Raw genomic sequence first — 19,495 nt, forward strand, 5'->3', positions numbered from 1 at the left:
ATTGGGATACCCATGTTCAATTCGGTAGTTACTGCAAGAATCCTCCTCTGTATCAGTATGGCTCTGGCAGAGCCTCTGAGGAAGAATTCATATTAGGCTTTTGCCAATAAGCACTTCTTGGCATCAGCAACAGTGTGTGGGTTTGGTGGCTGCATATAAGATGAAACCACAGGTGAGGCAGACTCTGGATGATCTTTTCTTTAATCCCTGCTCCTCTATTTGTCCCTGTATTCCCCCCCCCCCACATGACTATTTTGAACTCCCTTCTAAGAAAGACCAAAGTATCCACATTCTGAGTTTCCTTCTTTTTGAGCTTCTTATGACCTATGGGTTGTTTCTTAGGTATTCTGAGCTATTTAGGCTAGTATCCACTTATCTGTGAGTGTATACCATGTGTGTTCTTTTGTGACTGGGTTACCTCACTCAGGATAATAGTTTCTAGCTTCATTATTTGCTTAAAAACTTCATGAATTCATTATTTTCAGTAACTGAGTAGTACTCCATTGTATAAATGCACCACATTATCTGTATCCATTCCTCTATTGAAGAATATCTGGTTCTTTCCAGCTTCTGGCTATTATAAATAAGGCTGCTATTAACATGGTGGAGCATATGTCTTATTTATATGTTGGAATATCTTTTGGGTTTATGTCCAGAAGTGACAAAACTGGGTCCTTGGGTAATAATATGTCCAATTTTCTGAGGAACTACCAGACTGATTTCCAGAGTAGTTTACCAGCTTGCAATCCCACTAACAATGGAGGAGTGCTCCTCTTTCTCCATATCCTTGACAGTATCTGCTGTCACCTGAACTTTTTTTTTTTATTTCAGCCACTCTGATTGATGTGAGGTGGAATCTCAGAGTTGTTTTGATTTTCATTTCCCTGATGACTATGGATGTTGTACATTTCTTTAGGTGCTTCTCACCCATTCAATATTCCTCAGTTGAGAATTCTTTGTTTAGCTATGTACCCATTTTAATAGAATTATTTTATTCTCTGGCATATGACTTTTTGAGTTCTTTGTATATATTGGAAATTAGTCCTCTACAAGATGTAGGAGTGGTAAAGATCTTTTCCAAATCTGTTGATTGCCATTTTGTCCTCTTGACAATGTCCTTTGCCTTACAGAACCTTTGCAATTGTATGAGGTCCCATTTGTCGATTCTTGATCTTAGAGCATAAGCCATTGGTGTTCTGCTTAGGACATTTTCCCCTATGCCTATGTGTTCTAAGCTCTTCCCCACTTTCTCTTCAGTTAGTTGCAGTGTACATGGTTTTATGTGGAGGTTTTTAATCCACTTGGACTTGAGATAAGAAGAGTTCAATTTTCATTCTTCTGCAGGCTGACTGTGAGTTGAACAGAACCATTTGTTGAAGATTCTTTCTTTTTTTCCATTGAATGTGTTTAGCTCCTTTGTCAAAGATCAACTGACCATATTGTGAGGGTTCATTTCTGGGTCTTCAATTATATTCCATTGATCTACCTGCCTGTCTCTCTACCAATACCATACAGTTTTTATCACAATTGATCTGTAATCAGCTTGAGGTCAGGGATAGTGATTCTCCCAGAAGTTCTTTTATTGTTGAGAATAGTTTTCACTATACTGGGTTTTTTGTTACTCCCAATGAATTTGAAAATTGCTCTTTCTAATTCTATGAAGAATTAAGTTGGAATTTTAATGGAGATTGCATTGAATTTGTAGATTGCTTTTGACAAGATGGCCATTTTTCCTATATTAATTCCTCCAATCCATAAGCATAGAAGATCTTTCCATCTTTGGAGATCTTCTCCAATTTCTTCTCTTTCTTTGTAGGATCTTTATGTGATTTAGGTATAAGTATGATTGTGGCTTCAAAGAATAAATTGGGTAGTGTTCCTTCTGTTTTGATTTTGTGTAATAATTTGTGAAGTATTAGTATTAGGTCTTTTATGAAAATCTAATAGAATTCTGCATGTTATCCATCTGGTCCTGGGCTTTTATTTGTTGGAAGTCTATTGATGACTGCTTCTATTTCTTTAGCAGTTAGGAGACTGTTTAGATGGTTTATCTGATCCTGATTTAACTTTGGTACCTGGTATCTGTCTAGAAAATTGTCCATTTTTCTAGATTTTCCAGTTTTGTTGAGTATAAGCTTTTGTAGTAGGATCTGGTGATTTCTTGAATTTCCTCAGTTTCTGTTGTTATGTCTCCCCTCTCATTTCTGATTTTGTTAATTTGGATACTCTCTCTGTGCCATGTAGTTAGTCTGGCAAAAGGTTTATCAATCTTGTTGATTTTCTCAAAGAACCAGCTCCTGGTTTTGTTGATTCTTTGTATAGTTCTTTTTTATTTTACTTAGTTGATTTCAGCTCTGAGTTTGATGATTTCTTGCTGTCTACTCCTTTTGCGTGTATCTGCTCTTTTTTGTTCTAGAACTTTCAACTGTGCTGTCAAGCTGCTAGCATATGCTCTCTCCAGTTTCTTTTTGGAGGCACTTGGAGCTATGACTTTTTCTCTTAGTACTGATTTCCTTGTATCCCATAAGTTTGGGTATGTTATGACTTCGTTTTTATTAAATTCTAAAAAGTCTTTGGTTTCTTTCTTTATTTCTTCCTTGACTAAGTTATCATTGAGTAGAGCATTGTTCTGCTTCCATGTGTATGTGGGGTTTGGTTGTTTTGTTGTTACTGAAGACCAGCCTTAGTCCATGGTGATCTACTAGACTGCATGGGATTATTTTGATCTTCTTGTATCTGTTGAGACCTGTTTTGTGACTAACTATATGATCATTTTTGGAGAAGGTACCATGGGGTGCTGAGAAGAAGGCGTATTCTTTTGTTTTAGGATGAAATGTTCTATAGATGTCTGTTAAATTCATTTGGTTCATAACTTCTGTTAGTTTCACTGTGTCTCTGTTCAGTTTCTGCTTTCATGGTGTGACCATTGGTGAGAGTAGGGTGATGAGTGTGTGGTGCAGTATGTGCTTTGAGCTTTAGTAGAGTTTCTTTTATGAATCTAGGTCTTTTTTATGAATGTATTTGGAGCATAAATGTTCAGGATTAAGAGTTCATTGTGATAGATTTTTCTTGTAATGAGTAAAAAGTGTCCTTCCTTATTTTTTTGATAACTTTTGGTTGAAAACCTATTTTATTTGATATTAGGATGGCCACTCTGGCTTGTTTCTTGGGACTATTTGGTTGGAAAGTGTTTTCCCAGCCTTTTATTCTGAGGTACTGTCTGTCTTTGTCTCTGAGATGAGTTTCCTGTATGCAGCAAAAAGCAGGATCCTGTTTACATATCCATTCTGATTGTCTATGTCTTTTTGTTGGGGAATTGAGTCCATTGATGTTAAGAGATATTAAGAAATAGTGATTTTTGTTTCCTGTTATATTTATTGTTAGAGGTAGAATTATGTTTGTGTGCCTTTCTTCTTTTGGGTTTGTTGCAAGATTACTTTCTTGCTCTGTCTAGGGTGTAGTTTCCCTCCTTGTGTTGCAGTTTTCTATCTATTACCCTTTGTAGAGCCGGGTTTGTAGACAGATATTGTGTAAATTTGGTTTTGTCTTGGAATATCTTGGTGTCTCCATCTATGGTGATTGAGAGTTTTGCTGAATGTAGAAACCTGTGCTGGCATTTGTGTTCTCTTAGAATCTGTATGATGTCTGTCCAGGATCTTCTAGTTTTCATAGTCTCTGTTAAGAAGTCTGATGTAATTGTGACCGGTCTGCCTTTATATGTTACTTGTCCTTTTTCCCTCACTGCCTTTAATATTCTTTGTTTTGAATATGTGGAGTTTTGAGTATTATTTGTTAGGAGGAATATCTTTTCTGGTCCAATCTATTTGCAGTTCTGCAGGCTTCCTGCATGTTCATGGTCATCTCTTTCTTTAGGTTAGGGAAGTTTTCTTGTATAATTTTGTTTAAAATATTTACTGGGCCTTTTAGTTGGGAGTCTTCACTGTCTTCTACATCTATTATTCTTAGGTTTGGTCTTTTCTTTCTGTCCTGGATTTTCTGAATATCTTGGTTAGGAGATTTTTGGTTTCTGCATTTTCTCTGACTGTTTTGCCTATGTTTTCTATTTTATCTTCTTCCCCTGAGATTCTCTCTTTCATCTCTTGTATTCTGTTGGTGATACTTGCATCTATGACTCCTGATCTCTTTCCTAGATTTTCTATCTCCAGGGTTGTTTCCCTTTGTGATTTCTTTATTGTTTCTATTTCTGTTTTTAGATCCTGGGTGGTTTTGTTCAATTCCTTCACCTGTTTGGTTGTTTTTCTATAATTACTCTAAGGGCTTCTACTTGTTTACCTGTGTTCTCCTGTATTTCTTTAAGGGAGTTATGCATGTGCTTCTCAGGGCCCTCCATCATCAATGTGAGTTTCAATTTTAAGTCCAAATCTTGGTTTTCTGGTGTATTGGGATAGCCACTACTTGCTGTGGTGGGAGAACTGGGTTCTGAGGTTGCCAGTTTGTCTTGGTTTCTGTTGCTTAGGTTTTTGGGCTTTCCTCTTGCCATCTTGTTATCTGTGATGCTGGTTGATCCTGTTGTCTCTGACTGGAACTTGTCTCTCTTATGGGCCTGTACACTCAGGAGGGTGTTCGGCTCTCTGCGGGTAAGTTCCAGTGGTAGTCAGTCGGCTCTAGCTCTGGGCACAGATAGAGGCCAGAAAGGTAGCACCACATACCTGCATTCAGAGAGTTCCCAGCAGTCTTTCCTCAGATAGTCAGTGGAGAGAAAATGGGGACTCACCAGTGGGCTCAGGAGGGAGAGCACTCAGCTCTCTGCGGGCAGGCCATGAGTCCTCTCAATAATCCTAATACTATGTATTTACCCAAAACCAAGGGACCCCTTGGGCAAACTCCAGGAAAATTGTATAAATGCCAGCCAACACTGATGACAATAATCCTACTATAGCCGAATATATTTTGTGTATGAAATTCAACATAATTTAATTTTTAAGATTTTGTTTTAATTATACGTATATGTGTGGTGCAGTGTGTGTATGAATATGGGCTCTTGTGCCTGCTGACATCAGAAAACAGTATTGAATTTCTTGGATCTGCATTTACAGACAATTGTGAGCTGTGCAACCTAGGTGCTGGGAACTAAACTTGATTCTTCTTCAAAGGCACTTTGCATTTTTAAGCAACTCATTAGCACACAAATGATATTTTTTAATTAAATATAGCTTTCTACCTAGTTTTTGCTGAGTTATTACATGTTCCTGCAAGAAAAGGGATCAGACAATGACTGCCAACTAATACAAGAGAAAAGTATGGAATTCTATTTCTCTTATCAGTATTTCTTTGGTGACTCTAACATTATCATGAGAAATATCACAGTTCTTCCATCCACCAAAAATTATTTGAACGTCTCAAAGTTGGTTTCAGTTAACACATTATTTGAAACCATTTGTTAGAAGAATCATCCGCTGAAGAATCTAATGTTCTGGGTAGATAACGAATACTCAAGAGGTGTTAACACAACCCATGGGGGTGTGAGGGAAGGAGACATACTCATCTAATGATCTAGGGAAAGTTAAGATGGGGTTGACAGATCAACTCAAGAGGAGTTTTTTGTGAGGCTGTAAATTTCATTGGCTTTTGTGCCCTGTGGGAGATACGGGTAGGTGGTAGGATTCTTGCTTGAAAGGATAACTACAGGTGTGATCTGCTATCTTCCACATCATCTTTGCTCTCACAGAAACTGCCCTCTCGCTTTGCCTTCACTCACAGTGCTTTCCACGGACCTCTTCCTGGTTATCCTTCATCACTTTGGCTCTTCTGTTTATCCACAAACACTACCCCTTACATCAAACATGTTCAACAATCCCCTCACTTGGTCAGTAGCTGAATTTTTTTTTTATCCTTTGGCTTTTGGCTTTGAACTCCGTAGATTAGATCCCCATGGAACCCTCTGCCTAGCGCTTCCCAGTCTTTTCTGGGAGCTTTTTTACAAAATTTCCACTAGTCATGGAGCTAGACAAGAAGTCAGTATAATACACACAGATTCAGCAAGATTTTTTTTTTTTTTTTACTTCAGGAAGCTATGTTTCTCTCTTAAGCCTAAAGCTGTAAAAAAAAAAAAACATGGAGTTTGCCATTTCTGCACACATGACAAGCCTCAGCTAAATGAGAGGAAATGAAGTCAGATACCAAAAGGAAAGCTAACACTATGAAGAGATGGTACCATAGCTGTTTCCAGATGTTCCCGATCAGGGACATCTTAGCTATTCTGTCACTGGATTGCTAAACTCCCAAAAATTCCCCCCTTTCCCAAGCTAATTTAGAATGGATTCTAATGCATGAAGTCAATGTTCTAAAAGTACCTTACCTACTCATTGTTAGTCACCATCACCTGCACTTACTGGAGACTTTCTGCAAGTCATGTAATGCAAACAGAAGAGGAAACGGAAGGGTGAAGATTCACAAGGCCAGCTTGGGCTCAGTATCCAAACTCGGATATTGGTGATCCAGATTCCTGACATAGTTCCTAGATTCAGACAGCCTGAATGTGTAACTATCACATGCTGTTTTCATTCCAGTTGAGCAGAACTTTGTTTTCAAGGAACAATGAAAGGCAGAAAACCAGGATGCCTGTGTCCTTTTGAACTCTTATTTCAAGGCCCTGTGGTACACACTTTTTGTAATCCTGTGTTCAGTGTCTTCTAGCTAGATAGCCTGTTCCTCAGCTTAAAACTCTGTCTGGGAAAGCATTGCTCATTCTCCAAGGCCACTTTTGCTGTAACCATACATCCTCCCTGTTCCAGGCTTGACTCAGATTCACTCTCTCTAACCCACAGTTCACAGAAAGCTATGGTTAATTGATTATATGTCTAACTCTAGTACTGTGTTGAGAGTTCCATGTAGGCATGTATGTGTCCTTCGGCTGTCTGATTTTTTTGCCCCTGACACAAACCTACTTATCAATATGTACTTAACTATCTGTTGAGACTCCATAATTTGGGAGCATGCAGCGTCCCATCACTAAAGATGAAAGAATATTATATATATATATATATATATATATATATATATATATATATATATATATATATATATATATATATTCCATGATGACCCCAATAGTATGGCTAATGTTTTAAAGAAATAGTAAAGTAATGACCTGACCCGACTACTGGGAGACTTGCTGCCTAGTACTCTTAACATAGCTTATTCTTGGTGCCTATTTGAGTGAATAGTGTACATGCATTTGCAAACCCTGCTTCTTCCCTGGCACTGAGTGACTCAGAAAGTAGATATGATTTATATATAATGTTCTGTTGCATCTCAAGTGGTATTCTGAATGTTGAACTTTTGTCATAGTTGGTTTTATGTTAAATAATTGGTATATGATGGTATAGGACAAGGCAGTATCTTTAGTTCCAAAACTCTGGCAATGATTGCTCAGTGGTTCAGTCTCCTAGTGTGCCTCTAGGCCTGGTCATAAAGCTTAAGGTTCACTTTAGTTTTTTGTTAGAACTAATGTCTAAAATGTCTCTAGGAGATGAACCGCCATCAGCTCTCTTCCACAGAGCAGGCATTAGGAGATAGCTGGGGATTGGCTATGCTGTATAAGCAATGGAGACACAAATGCCAGGATCTAATGCTTCCGAGGAAAACAGGGAAGAATGGAACCACTTGTGTGGGTTACAGACCTATTTCTTGTAGGCTGGTGGGGAGCAGTACAGCTGAATTGTGGAGCTTGAGTTAACATGCTTTGAGCTGGATCCCTTGAACCACAAACCAACAAAATCACTAGTTATTAGATTTTGCCAAATTTAGACAATCATGGCCTCAGCTCCATTTTACCTTGCAGCCGAGTGCATTTCCAGACTCCCTCCTTCCCACCTAAAATGCTGACAAATCACAAAAGGAAACCTAATGTTAACCTAAAAGATGATCAAGAAGCACATCCTATGGAACTACATAATATAAAAAAGGCGATTTTGAAAGACCTTCTGGGTATCTGTAAATCAACCCTTTCAGAAAAGCTCCAGTAATCAACAGCATGTGAACCCCCATCTCTTGCCACCGAACTCACACTGTTCAGTTAGACACATCTCTGGACAATGTTCAGTGAACGTTTTGAATATGCAAGCAAGACCTGAAAAATTCTTAGCACATGGCATTGATTTAAGTAGAGGCATCAGTGTGTGATCCTTCTGGAGACTCTTAAGTGTCTCTACATTTTTAATTCACTACTAAAGAATACACTTTAGTCAGGCCAACTTGGGACATACGAGACAAAATGGTGCAACTAACCTAATCTTTAGATATCTCTATTCATTATTTAGGATTACAAAAGGAAAGGAAAAGAACACAAGATGAGATCAGTGGATATCACTGGATAACAGAGCAAACTCTGAGCTAAGGCTGCACTTACACTCTTCTAGTTAATCGTTGTCAGCTCTTGAGAGCTGAGGAACGTAAGCTTCCCTTTTTCTTGACACAACTACCTCTCAGTTGCAAGTCTGATGATTTCCATAGTTATCAAGCTAAAGTACACCATGATAAAGCCAGAGCCAAGTTATACAGGAATGTCACTGATAGTTCAAGATTCCAGTATTCATTATCTATCATCTGCTATCTTAGAAGAAACACATCAAGATATGGCTACTGCAGCAGAGAGAGAAAGTGCTCTGCTTCTCACCTGTGATAAGGGAACTTGTGCCTTACCTTGAAGAGCAAATGCAAAGGTCCAAAGAGTAAAGAGAGCTGTACATCTATCTTGGTGTATGCATGTCTACATTGATTCTGTTGTTCTGTATCTAGTCACTTTGGTAGATCCTCATTGGAAGGAGCAAGTGCTATTTAAGGTCATGCTGTATGTAGAACATCTTACCCAGATTTTAAAAACCACATAAACTGTAGGGCACATACATATAGATAGACGAGAGCTTCACATACATACACATATATTCTTAACTAGACATGTGGGCACATATTTTCAAGCTCTGACAAGTGAGAGCTCAGAGTCATAGGGAGCCAGTAACAATGGACTCACAGACAATAAAACACTGAACACTGGTTTCTAAACACTGCCCTTCAAAGAAATAAGGATCCTTTCTAAGAGATAGACAGAAAAATAAAAGGCAAGCCCAGAAAGAGAATCTTGTGGTACTAAAAGGTTTGGGGGAGCAGGGAGGGAGCTCAAAAATAAACCGTGTAAGGAGAGCATATCAGTGAGACTTGGAAGCTCATTTCAAGTGGTTTGAGCAAAAATAAACAATTTAGGTTTGATTATGACTCAAAATATAAAATAAATATATATCGCCCATACCACTATAAACTGTTGAGTAAGTAAATAGGAGAATGCAAAAAGAAAAATTTTATTTGTGAATGACTTTCAAATACTCAAGTTAAAACATTCTAAAAGGTAGCTTAAACCCTTTCATCCGTTAGTGTGACAGGATTTATTCATTACCTGTAAAATCAAGTACAAGAAGGGAGATCAAGGAGCCTGATGAACTGAGGGTAAAGGGATGGTTCAGCAGTTAAGAGCATTGGTTGTTTCTTCAGAGGACCTGGGTTCAATTCCCAGTACACACACAGTAGCTCACAACCATATCTACTCAGGTTCCATGGATTCCAAGACCCTCTTCTTACCTATGCAAGTACTACCCATGTATGTTGTACACAAACATGCAAGCATTCAACCAAAGTACCCAGACATTAAATAAATAAAATTTTAAAAGAAATGTTTTCACTCCCATGCATCCTCTCAGATCACAATGGTCTATGACTGGTCTTTAACAACAACAAAGACAACAAAAAGCCCACATACACATAGAAACTAAACAACGCTCTGTTAAACGAGAGCAGGGTCAAAGAAGAAATAAAGAAAGAAATTAAGGATTTTCTAGAATTCAACGAAAACAAAAACACAACATACTCAAACCTATGGGATGCAATCAGTACTGAGAGGAAAACTCATAGCCCTAAGTGCTTCCAAAAAGAAACTGGAGAGAGCTTACATCAGCAACCTGACAGCACAGCTAAAAGCCCTAGAACAAAAGGAAGCAGATATACCCAAAAAAAGTAGACAGCAAGAAATAATCAAAATTAGGGCAGAAATAGACCAATAGAATCAAAAAGAACCATTGAAAAAATCAACAAAACCAAAAGTTGGTTCTTTGAGAAAATCAACAAGATTGATAAACCCCTATTCAGACTAACTAGAGGACAAAGAGAAAGTATACAAATTAACAAAATCAGAAAGGAAAGTGGGGACATAACAACTGAAACTGAGGAAATTCAAGAAATCATCAAATCCTACTACAAAAACTTATACTCCACAAAATTGGAAAATCTGGAGGAAATGTACGAATTCCTAGACAGATACAAGGTCCCAAAGTTAAACCAGGACCAAGTAAACCATCTAAATAACCCTATAACAGCTAAAGAAATAGAAGAAGTCATCAAAAGCCTCCCAACCTAAAAAAGCCCAGGTCCAGACAGGTTCAGTGCAGAATTCTATCAGACATTTATTGGGGATATAACACGAATACTCTCAAAACTATTTCAAAAGATAGAATCAGATGGAATACTACCTAACTCATTTTTTGAGGCTACAATAAACCTCTTACCTAAACCACACAAAGACCCTACAAGGAAAGAGAACTTCAGACCAATCTCACTTATGAACATTGATGCAAAAATACTCAACAAAATCCTTGCAAACCGAATCCAAGAACACATCAAAATGATCATTCATCATGACCAAGTAGGCTTCATCCCTGGGATGCAGGGATGGTTTAATATAAGGAAATCCATCAATGTAATCCACCATATAAACAAACTCAAAGATGAAAATCACATGGTCATCTCACTAGATGCTGAGAAAGCATTTGACAAAATCCAACACCCCTTCATGTTAAAAGTCCTGGAAAGAACAGGAATCCAAGGTCCATACTTAAACATAATAAAAGCAATATACAGCAAACCAACAGCCAACATCAAACTTAATGGCGAGAAACTTGAAGCAATCCCACTAAAATTAGGGACTCAACGAGGCTGCCCACTCTCCCCCTACCTATTCAACATAGTACTGGAAGTCCTGGCTGGAGCAATTAGACAGCAAAAGGAGATCAAGGGGATACAAATCGGAAAGGAAGAGATAAAAATATCACTCTTTGCCGATGACATGATAGTGACCCCAAAAACTCCACCAGAGAACTCCTACAGCTGATTAACAAGTTCAGCAAAGTGGCTGGATACAAAATCAACTCAAACAAATCAGTAGCCTTCCTATACTCAAAGGACAAACATGTGGAGAAAGAAATTAGGGAAAAGGTACTCTTCACAATTGTCACAAAAACTATGAAATACCTTGGTGTGACTCTAACTAAGCAAGTGAAGGACCTGTACGACAAGAACTTCAAACCTCTAAAGAATGAAATTGAGGAGGATCTCAGAAAATGGAAAGATCTCCCATGCTCATGGATTGGAAAGATCAACATCTTAAAAATGGCCATCCTAACAAAAGCAATCTACAGATTCAACACAATCCCCATCAAAATTCCAACACAGTTCTTCATGGAATTGGAAAGATCAATGTGCAATTTTATATGGAATAACAAAAGACCTAGAATAGCAAAATCCATCCTCAACAACAAGAAAACATCTGAGGGAATCACTATCCCTGACCTCAATCTGTATTACAAGGCAATTGTGCTGAAAACTGCATGGTACTGGTACAGAAATAGGCATGTGGATCAATGGAATAGAATAGAAGATCCAGAAATGAGCCCTCACATATATGGTCACCTGATTTTTGACAAAGGAGCCTCAAACATTCAATGAAAAAAGGACAGCCTATTCAACAAATGGTGCTGGTCCAACTGGCACTCAGCATGCAAAAGAATGAAAATAGACCCTTTCTTATCTCCTTGTACAAAGCTCAAGTGTAAGTGGATCAAAGATCTCCACATTAAACCAGATACACTGAAACTATTAGATGAGAAAGTAGGGAAAACCTTAGAACACATAGGCACAGGAGAAAATTTCCTGAACGAAACACCAATGGCTCAAGCTCTAAGGTCAAAGATTAATAAATGGGACTTAATGAGGTTGCAAAGTCTGTAAGGCTAAGGACATTGTCAAGAAAACAAAATGGCAACCAACAAAATGGGAAAAGATTTTTACCAACACCACATCAGATAGAGGCCTAATATCCAAGGTATACAAGGAACTCAAAAAGCTAGACACCAGAGAATCAAATAACCCTATTAAAAAATGGGGTACAGAGCTAAACAAAACGTTCTCAGTTGAGGAACACCGAATGGCCGAGAAACATCTGAGGAAGTGCTCGACATCCTTAGCCATCAGGGAAATGCAAATCAAAACAACCCTGAGATTCCACCTCACACCAGTCAGATTGGCCAAGATCCAAAACTCAGATGACAGCAGATGCTGGCGAGGCTACAGAGAAAGAGGAACACTTCTCCACTGTTGGTGGGGTTTCAAACTAATACAACTACTCTGGAAATCAGTCTGGCGATACCTCAGAAAATTGGATATAGTACTACCTGAAGACCCAGCTATTCCACTTCTGGGCATATACCCCAGAGACACTTTAATACACAACAAAGATATATGCACCACAATGTTCATAGCAGCTCTATTTATAATAGCCAGAAGCTGGAAAGAACCCAGATGTCCTTCAGAAGATGAATGGATACAAAAATTGTGGTAAATTTATACAATGGAATACTACTCAGCCACCAGAAACAATGACTTAACCAAATTCTTAAGAAAATGGCTGCATCTAGAGAATATCATCCTGAGTGAGATAACCCAGTCACAAAAGAACAGACATAATATGCAGTCACTGATATTGGGATGCTAACCCCAGAGGCTTGCACTCCCCCAGAAACAACTCACAAACTGTATGAAGTCCAAGAAATAAAGAAAACAAAACAAAACAAAAAAAATATTTACACAACAAGAAAACTTTGACTATTTCCATGTTACATTTTGTTTTACATGTACTTTACGCTCATTGTAACTATTAAGTTTTCAATGCATACTATCAAACCTTTAAAAAAAATCAAGTACTGACTAAAAAATATATTCATATAGTTTTATGTAAAAATTATTTTAATATCTGAAAAAAAGTACTGACAAAAATGTATAATTTTAAGCAAAAAATGTTAAAAATCTGTACATTTATCTTTGTTTTGTAAAATAAAGTTGTTTAAAAAAAGAAATGTTTTCTGTTTAAGAAAGAAAAATTGAAAGAAAAAAAGAAAAAAGAAAGAAAGAAAGAGAGAGAGAGAGAGAGAAAGAAAGAAAGAAAGAAAGAAAGAAAGAAAGAAAGATATGTAATAAATGCTACCTCTGCCATGTGTCCACAGTCAGCATTAGCACAGATGTCATACTGGTAGCATATATATTAAAAATGATACTCCATCACTCCATGGTATCCCAAATCCATATCTCCAACATTATCATGCAGAAAACATAGGACAAATCTCACTTGAGGGAAATTCTACAAAACTATCATCACTCCTCAAGACTTTCAAAGTTATTTAAAACTAGGGGAAATGAGATACCATAGCAGACCACAGGAGGCTAGGGGAATATGCTGAATGGTTGTAACACAGCATCCTAGATGAATTAATCAAATGGGCACATTAGTGATAAAATTGAATGGGGTTCAAATCAGGACCAGTGTTTGGTCAGTAGTAATGCACCAATCTCTGTCTCATGGTGTTGGTAATAACACCATCTGGGAGGGGAGAACCGAGGGTTCGGCTGCAGTTATTGTTGGGATGGGCCTCTGAGTGCAGCTCCTACACAACTGTGCAGATCACAGGCCCATGAAGCCCACCCTGTGCTGGGGAATACAAAAACACTAATCAGGAAAGGCATGGGATGCTGTTGGGGCTGAGGTTTTGTCTACCCCGGCAGATAAAAACTACAGGTGAAATTGGTCTTTAGCTGAGAATCTGGTAAGAAAGCATCAAGTGAGCTTTGATAGGAGGCTCTGTTGGCATCATTGCCCGCTAAGGAAAGAAAGGGATGGAGGCAGATGCCGTTCAGTGCTTTCCTTTCCTTAAATAAACTGTTTGGCTGTGTCACCAGTTTTAATGTAAAATGCAAGTTCCGCACAAGCATCTTCTAACATTCAGCTCTAGTTGGCAAATCTATCAAAAAAGGCTCTTAGAGACCCAGAACCTGCCTATGTGCATCTTCTTCGTGAGGGTGTTTTTACAGCTTGGAAATTAGTTCATTGAGACTGCCTTTGTCATGTATTCAAAGGTCATTTCTGACTTTGATGCTCAGAAGTTCTTAAACTGTTGTTCACTCTGTCTTTCCAGGTACCTCCAGATCATCAGTTGCCCGATGCAAACCAGGAGCCAACTGCCCCAGTTCACATAGCAGCATTAGCAGGCAACTGTCCCCTCTGTCGGTCATGGAAGATTCTTCTGCTCCTATTCTTGAACTTCAGAGCAGAGGATCCTCCGGAGTTTGTGGTCGAAGAGTGGAGAGACAGGGCAGATCAGGTATGTGGGTGACCTCCTCTTCAGTAGCAGTGCATCTTAGCCTATTAAGCAGCCTGGGAAGACATTGCCTTGGGCACAGAAGAGAGAGATCTTTTGGGAACTCTTATGAGTGAGTGCAAGAATGACTCATCAGATGGGAAGAGGAAGGGCATGCAAAGGGAGATACAATTTGTCAGGGATAGACTGTGCCATAGAAAACCAAACTCCAAATTTTATCATGGAAAAGCTTACAGCATAGCCATCTCTGAACTCTGACGTCAACTTCGATGAAATTTACAAGGGAGCTCATTTTCTCATCTTCAGGTGCCAAACCCCAGCATCTTTTAACTCAGCTCTGGGACTCGGGGATAACGTTCTGTGTCCAGTCTAAAGAAAATGAAAACTCATCAAAAAATCAGTCTGTGCTTTTGCTCTTCCCAGGACTACCAGTCTCTGGCACCAATCCAGTCTTCCCAAGTTCCTGGGGAGCAATTAACTGATCAGCATTTTCTGATCATGTAAAGCCTTTCCTCACATCCACCTGACTGCTCACCAGTTCTTGGGTTACTGGTTGCTAGATGAATCTAAGTCGTGTCCATAAGCTTCCCGCTCAAATATAACTTTCTAGATACAGCTGGATTCATCAGTTGCTGCTAAGACTGTGAGTTTTTAGTCTTCAATACCTATTTTCTGTCTCAAAGAATGCTCTAAAGCTCAAAGGTCATAATCATCTTGATCTTCTCTCCATGCATCTACCTTACTAGAAAGAAACAAAAGAAGCCGTTCTAAGTAACACTTCCCAGATATGCTTGTCAGATACTCCGCTTCTTCCGTGCTCTGCCCTCTGTACCTCCTCTGCCTGCATCCCAAAAGCTCTTCTTTCTGACTCTCCAGCTTGGCTGGCAAAATCTCTTTCAAATTTCAAACAGCATTGAAAACAACAGCAGAATATACCATTCACAGTAACTGACTGGTTAAAGAAAACAAACAAAGCAGAATGTTTAAAAAAAGAACATTTTTTGAATAACTTTATTTTAAAAGACAAAGATACATGTACAAATTTTAAGCATTTTTGCATAAAAGTATACGTATACATTTTTGTCAGTGCTTGTTTTTTTTTTAAAGGTTTGATAGTGTGCATTAAGATCTTACTAGTTACAATGAGCATAAAGTACATGTAAAACAGGATGTAACCTGGAATTAGTCAAAGTTATCTTGGTGTGTAAAGATTAAGCATAATGGTTTTTCTTTTTTTTTTTTTTTTTTTTTTCTTTTCTTGAACTTCATATAGTCTGTAAGTTGTTTCTGTGAGGGTGTTCAGAGATTTCTAGGGAAAAAAAACATTTTAATGAACAAAAGTGTCAATTTTGAGATGTAGTGGGGATGGAGATAAGTTAAAAGGAGGCAGAGAAATGAATAAATGGCCTCTTCTAGGGTCCTGTTGATGTATGATAGATTCTTTTATATGAATGAAGCCTAGACCGAATGTGTGCTCAGACAGAGGCACCTAGAGTTATCCTCACGTGCAGAACCTTTCACCCAAGCCTCAGGTCTTTTTGTCTGTAGGTTTGTGGTTTGTTTTTGATTTTTTTTTTTTCGTTTTCCCCTGGCCTCCTGACACAACAGTCCTATTCTAACATTTTAATTTATCTTCCTTTTCCCTTCTCCTCTCTGCATAAACCACAGGACGTTTGCAGAACTGTTATCAAGAGCAGATGACCTCTGCTCCTAGTCAAGGGTGTTAGCTATATCCTGTTTCCTGCCTCGGTTCAGCGTCTCTGCATTAGGGAGCTTTCTCCTGGCCATGTTTGTTTCTTTTCTCTATGCCACCTTGTCTCTGTATCAAATGGCTCTTGCCACCCTTTGTCATTAGTGTTTTACCAGGACTGTAACTCAGGTTCTTCATCTTGAATCCCTGAGACCCAAGAAGAGAACCCGATCTAAGAGTTTCCAAAGAGTTTACTGAATAACTAAATCAGAGAATGGCAGTTGTCACCTGCAAGAATGCAGTACTGTGTATACAACTAAGGAGTTCCAACGGGAATGCTGGGTTCACATTTGCATTCCAAAGTGAAGAATTTATTTTCAAAGATCAGTTTTGAAAGCCTTAGCCCCAGTAAAAGTTGTAGCCCGAGAGACATGGGAGGGAGTCAGGCTTTGCTTCATTAAGCAGTGGGAACACGTTCAGGCAGGTTATGGAAAAACAGAAAAGCCCCACCCATCACTACTTCCATTATAAGGATAGACCTGGAGCCTCAGCTAAGTTCAAAGAAACAGGAAAATCTTTCGGAGAATTCTGTGTCCCTGCAGGGTACTGTCCTCCTTCTTAGTCCCTGAGAGGTAAAGGAGTTCATTTCTAACTTACTTTTTCCTCACAAGGAAGAGCAGCGATGGCTATCAACTCCAGAGAGTTGTGACTATTTTAATGGAAAAACTGCTACTAGACTTCAAACCACACCTACTGTGTTCCCCAGAACACATTGAACAATAATTTGTTACAAGTTAGGAAATGACTTTGTATAGTTACATTTGCTCTGTTCTTGGGACACAATGCTTTCAGTTTAAGAGCCATCCTGAAAAGTGGCTTCATGTAGTGGAGAGTTTCTGTCTTAATGATAGAGAGGAAGAGATCCAGTAAAGCCTCGGATGCCTCTTAGAGCTTCTGCTGGGATTGGGGGAAAGGCAGCAAACCCCAAATACACTCCTGTGGGTTAGTTGAGACCCACCACAGGTCTTTAGAAGCTGAGGTGTAGAATATTCTTAAAGGCAAAGCATGCCTACAGCGTAGCAGTCACCACCTGCTCAAGCATTTTTACCTACTGGGTGGGGTCCAGATCCACACTGGGTGCTGCAAAACAAAGTCCATAGAAAGAATTAGTGGGGGTGGTGGGGTGCTAGAAGTGGCTCAGAAGTTAAGAGCACTGCCCACTCTTGCGGAGGACTCCTAGCATCCGCATGGTGACTTGCAACTCTCTGCGACTCCAGTTCTGGGGGATTAGACATCCTCTTCTGACCAGTGCTAGCACCACATACACACGGTGCACAGAAATCACACTTAAGAAATAATACACTTCAAATACTTCATACTTGTAGAATAAAAAATAAGCAAAATCTCAATAGATGTATATTTTTTAAAAAGAAAGAAAGAAAGAAAAGGGATAATCTGTAGGAATCATTGTTCTCTTCTGATGATAGTGGGAAAAAAAGACCAACTCTGGTATGCTAATCAGACTTGTAGTTGCATACGTCTTCTTAAAGGAGTCGACACATCTGATTGCTCCTCCACATCTGTATTTCTCCCCTGTTTTCAGGGGACGATGGCACACAGACTCATCCTGAGAGCAGCAGCCAAGAAAACGGACGCAAGGCTCGCTGCCGGTCCTGCACGTCGGTGGTTCTGAAGGCCATCTGGGGACTCTTGATCATCTTGTCAGTGTCATCATCTTGGGTTGGAACCACACAAATTGTAAAAATCACTTACAAGAATTTCTACTGTCCCTTTTTCATGACATGGTTCTCAACAAACTGGAACATAATGTTTTTCCCAGTCTATTATTCTGGCCATCTAGCCACGGCTCAAGAAAAGCAGTCGCCAATGAAAAAATTCAGGTAGGTTCCACGTCCCATGATTGAGAGATGTTTCAAAATATGTTTTATGCAAATGTGCGCATTCTAAGCTCTTGGGGGTATAAATTGAGTTCGCTGGGGAAAGGAAGAAGCAAGAGCTATGGTTGGTGATGAATGGGAGGAAACAGGATCAGTCCTCTTATCCTGTGTTTCTTACTTTAGGTCGTCACCATCATCATGGTAAGAAGCATCTTTTCAGGTGGTGCCAGTATCCACATCTTAACACAGGAATGAAGCAAATTCCAAAAGGCTGAAATTCTGGCCTGAGGTTAGGGTATAATTGAACCCTATTTTATATTCAGATTCTTTTTTTAACTTATCTCTGTAGGTCACGAGTACAAACTGTCCTAAACTTTGGAAAGAAAAAAAAAACTATACTAATAAATTAATTGCTGTTACACAGCATTTGCTTAAGTTTTCCAGCACTCTGATGCCTTAACAGATGACGTTGCCTTGCTTATTGACATGAAAAACTGAGCTCTGAGCAACCTGAAGAGACGCCGGTTTCTGTCGGTGGGCACACTTGGGCCCTGTGTGTTGTCGGGCTGTAGTGATGGTGAGCCTACTTGTGGAATACTTCTGCTATCTGCTCAGTAGTAAAGCCAGGTCTCCTTGGGGAGTGCTCTCTGGCCTGACAGGGCTAATGGCAGCCTTCATACCTGGAAGGCAAAACCATGTCTGGGTCACTGCTTTTCGTTTGTTTGGTTTTGGTCGTGTGTGTGTGTGTGTGTGTGTGTGTGTGTGTGTGTGTGTGTGTGTACTATAGCAGGTAAAGTGTTTACCTTGTAAACAGGAGGATCTGAGTTCTGTCCTAGAACAAATAAGAAAAGGGAAAAAAATCTAACCATGGTTGAGTGTGTTTGTTATCCAAGCACTGGGGAAATGGAGACAAGGGGAACCCTGGCTCAGAGGTCAGCAGCCTAGCATCTCCAGTGAGCTGCAGACCAGTGAAAAACCTGGTCCTAAAAAACAAGGTAAATAGTGACTGGGGAATGACAGCCAAAATTATCTTCTTGCTTCACCATACATTCACACACATATAAGCACACACACACACACACACACACACACACACACACACACACACACAGTTTCTTTTCTAGAAAGGGAAAATCTAGAGCTGAAGGATAACCTCTGCAATAACCATGCACATTCCGTGTCCTCGGGACACAGCTCCTGACCTTCACCAGAGTGACCACGAATGTGTCACGTAGGAGCTCAGATAGGCCCTCCTTATTCCCTTGTTCTCAGTGAGGAAGAAATGGCTATTGTGATCAGTATGTTCTGAGATTAGATTTTAAAACCCTTCCATGTCTTGCCACCTATCTGGAAGTGTGATGGAATGGTGAAATCACACTGTGAGCTAGCTCTCTCTATGTGACCATCAGTGATTA

At 39.3% G+C, this 19,495-nt stretch overlaps 1 protein-coding gene across 1 annotated transcript in view; it reads left to right on the top strand.

The window, feature by feature from the left end:
* SLC35F4 (solute carrier family 35 member F4) overlaps nt 1-19,495 on the top strand; it is a gene marked incomplete at both ends in the record, with an annotated part of 245,343 nt that overhangs the window by 207,976 nt on the left and 17,872 nt on the right. The window contains 2 exons of the mRNA XM_080926051.1: nt 14,310-14,495; nt 17,786-18,083. Of these exons, the coding sequence (XP_080782177.1) occupies nt 14,310-14,495; nt 17,786-18,083 (484 nt within the window). The remainder of the gene's footprint in view (nt 1-14,309; nt 14,496-17,785; nt 18,084-19,495) is intronic.

This window comes from Micromys minutus (genome assembly GCF_963924665.1).
Source record: "Micromys minutus genome assembly, chromosome: 12".
In the NCBI taxonomy this organism is placed as follows: domain Eukaryota; kingdom Metazoa; phylum Chordata; class Mammalia; order Rodentia; family Muridae; genus Micromys; species Micromys minutus.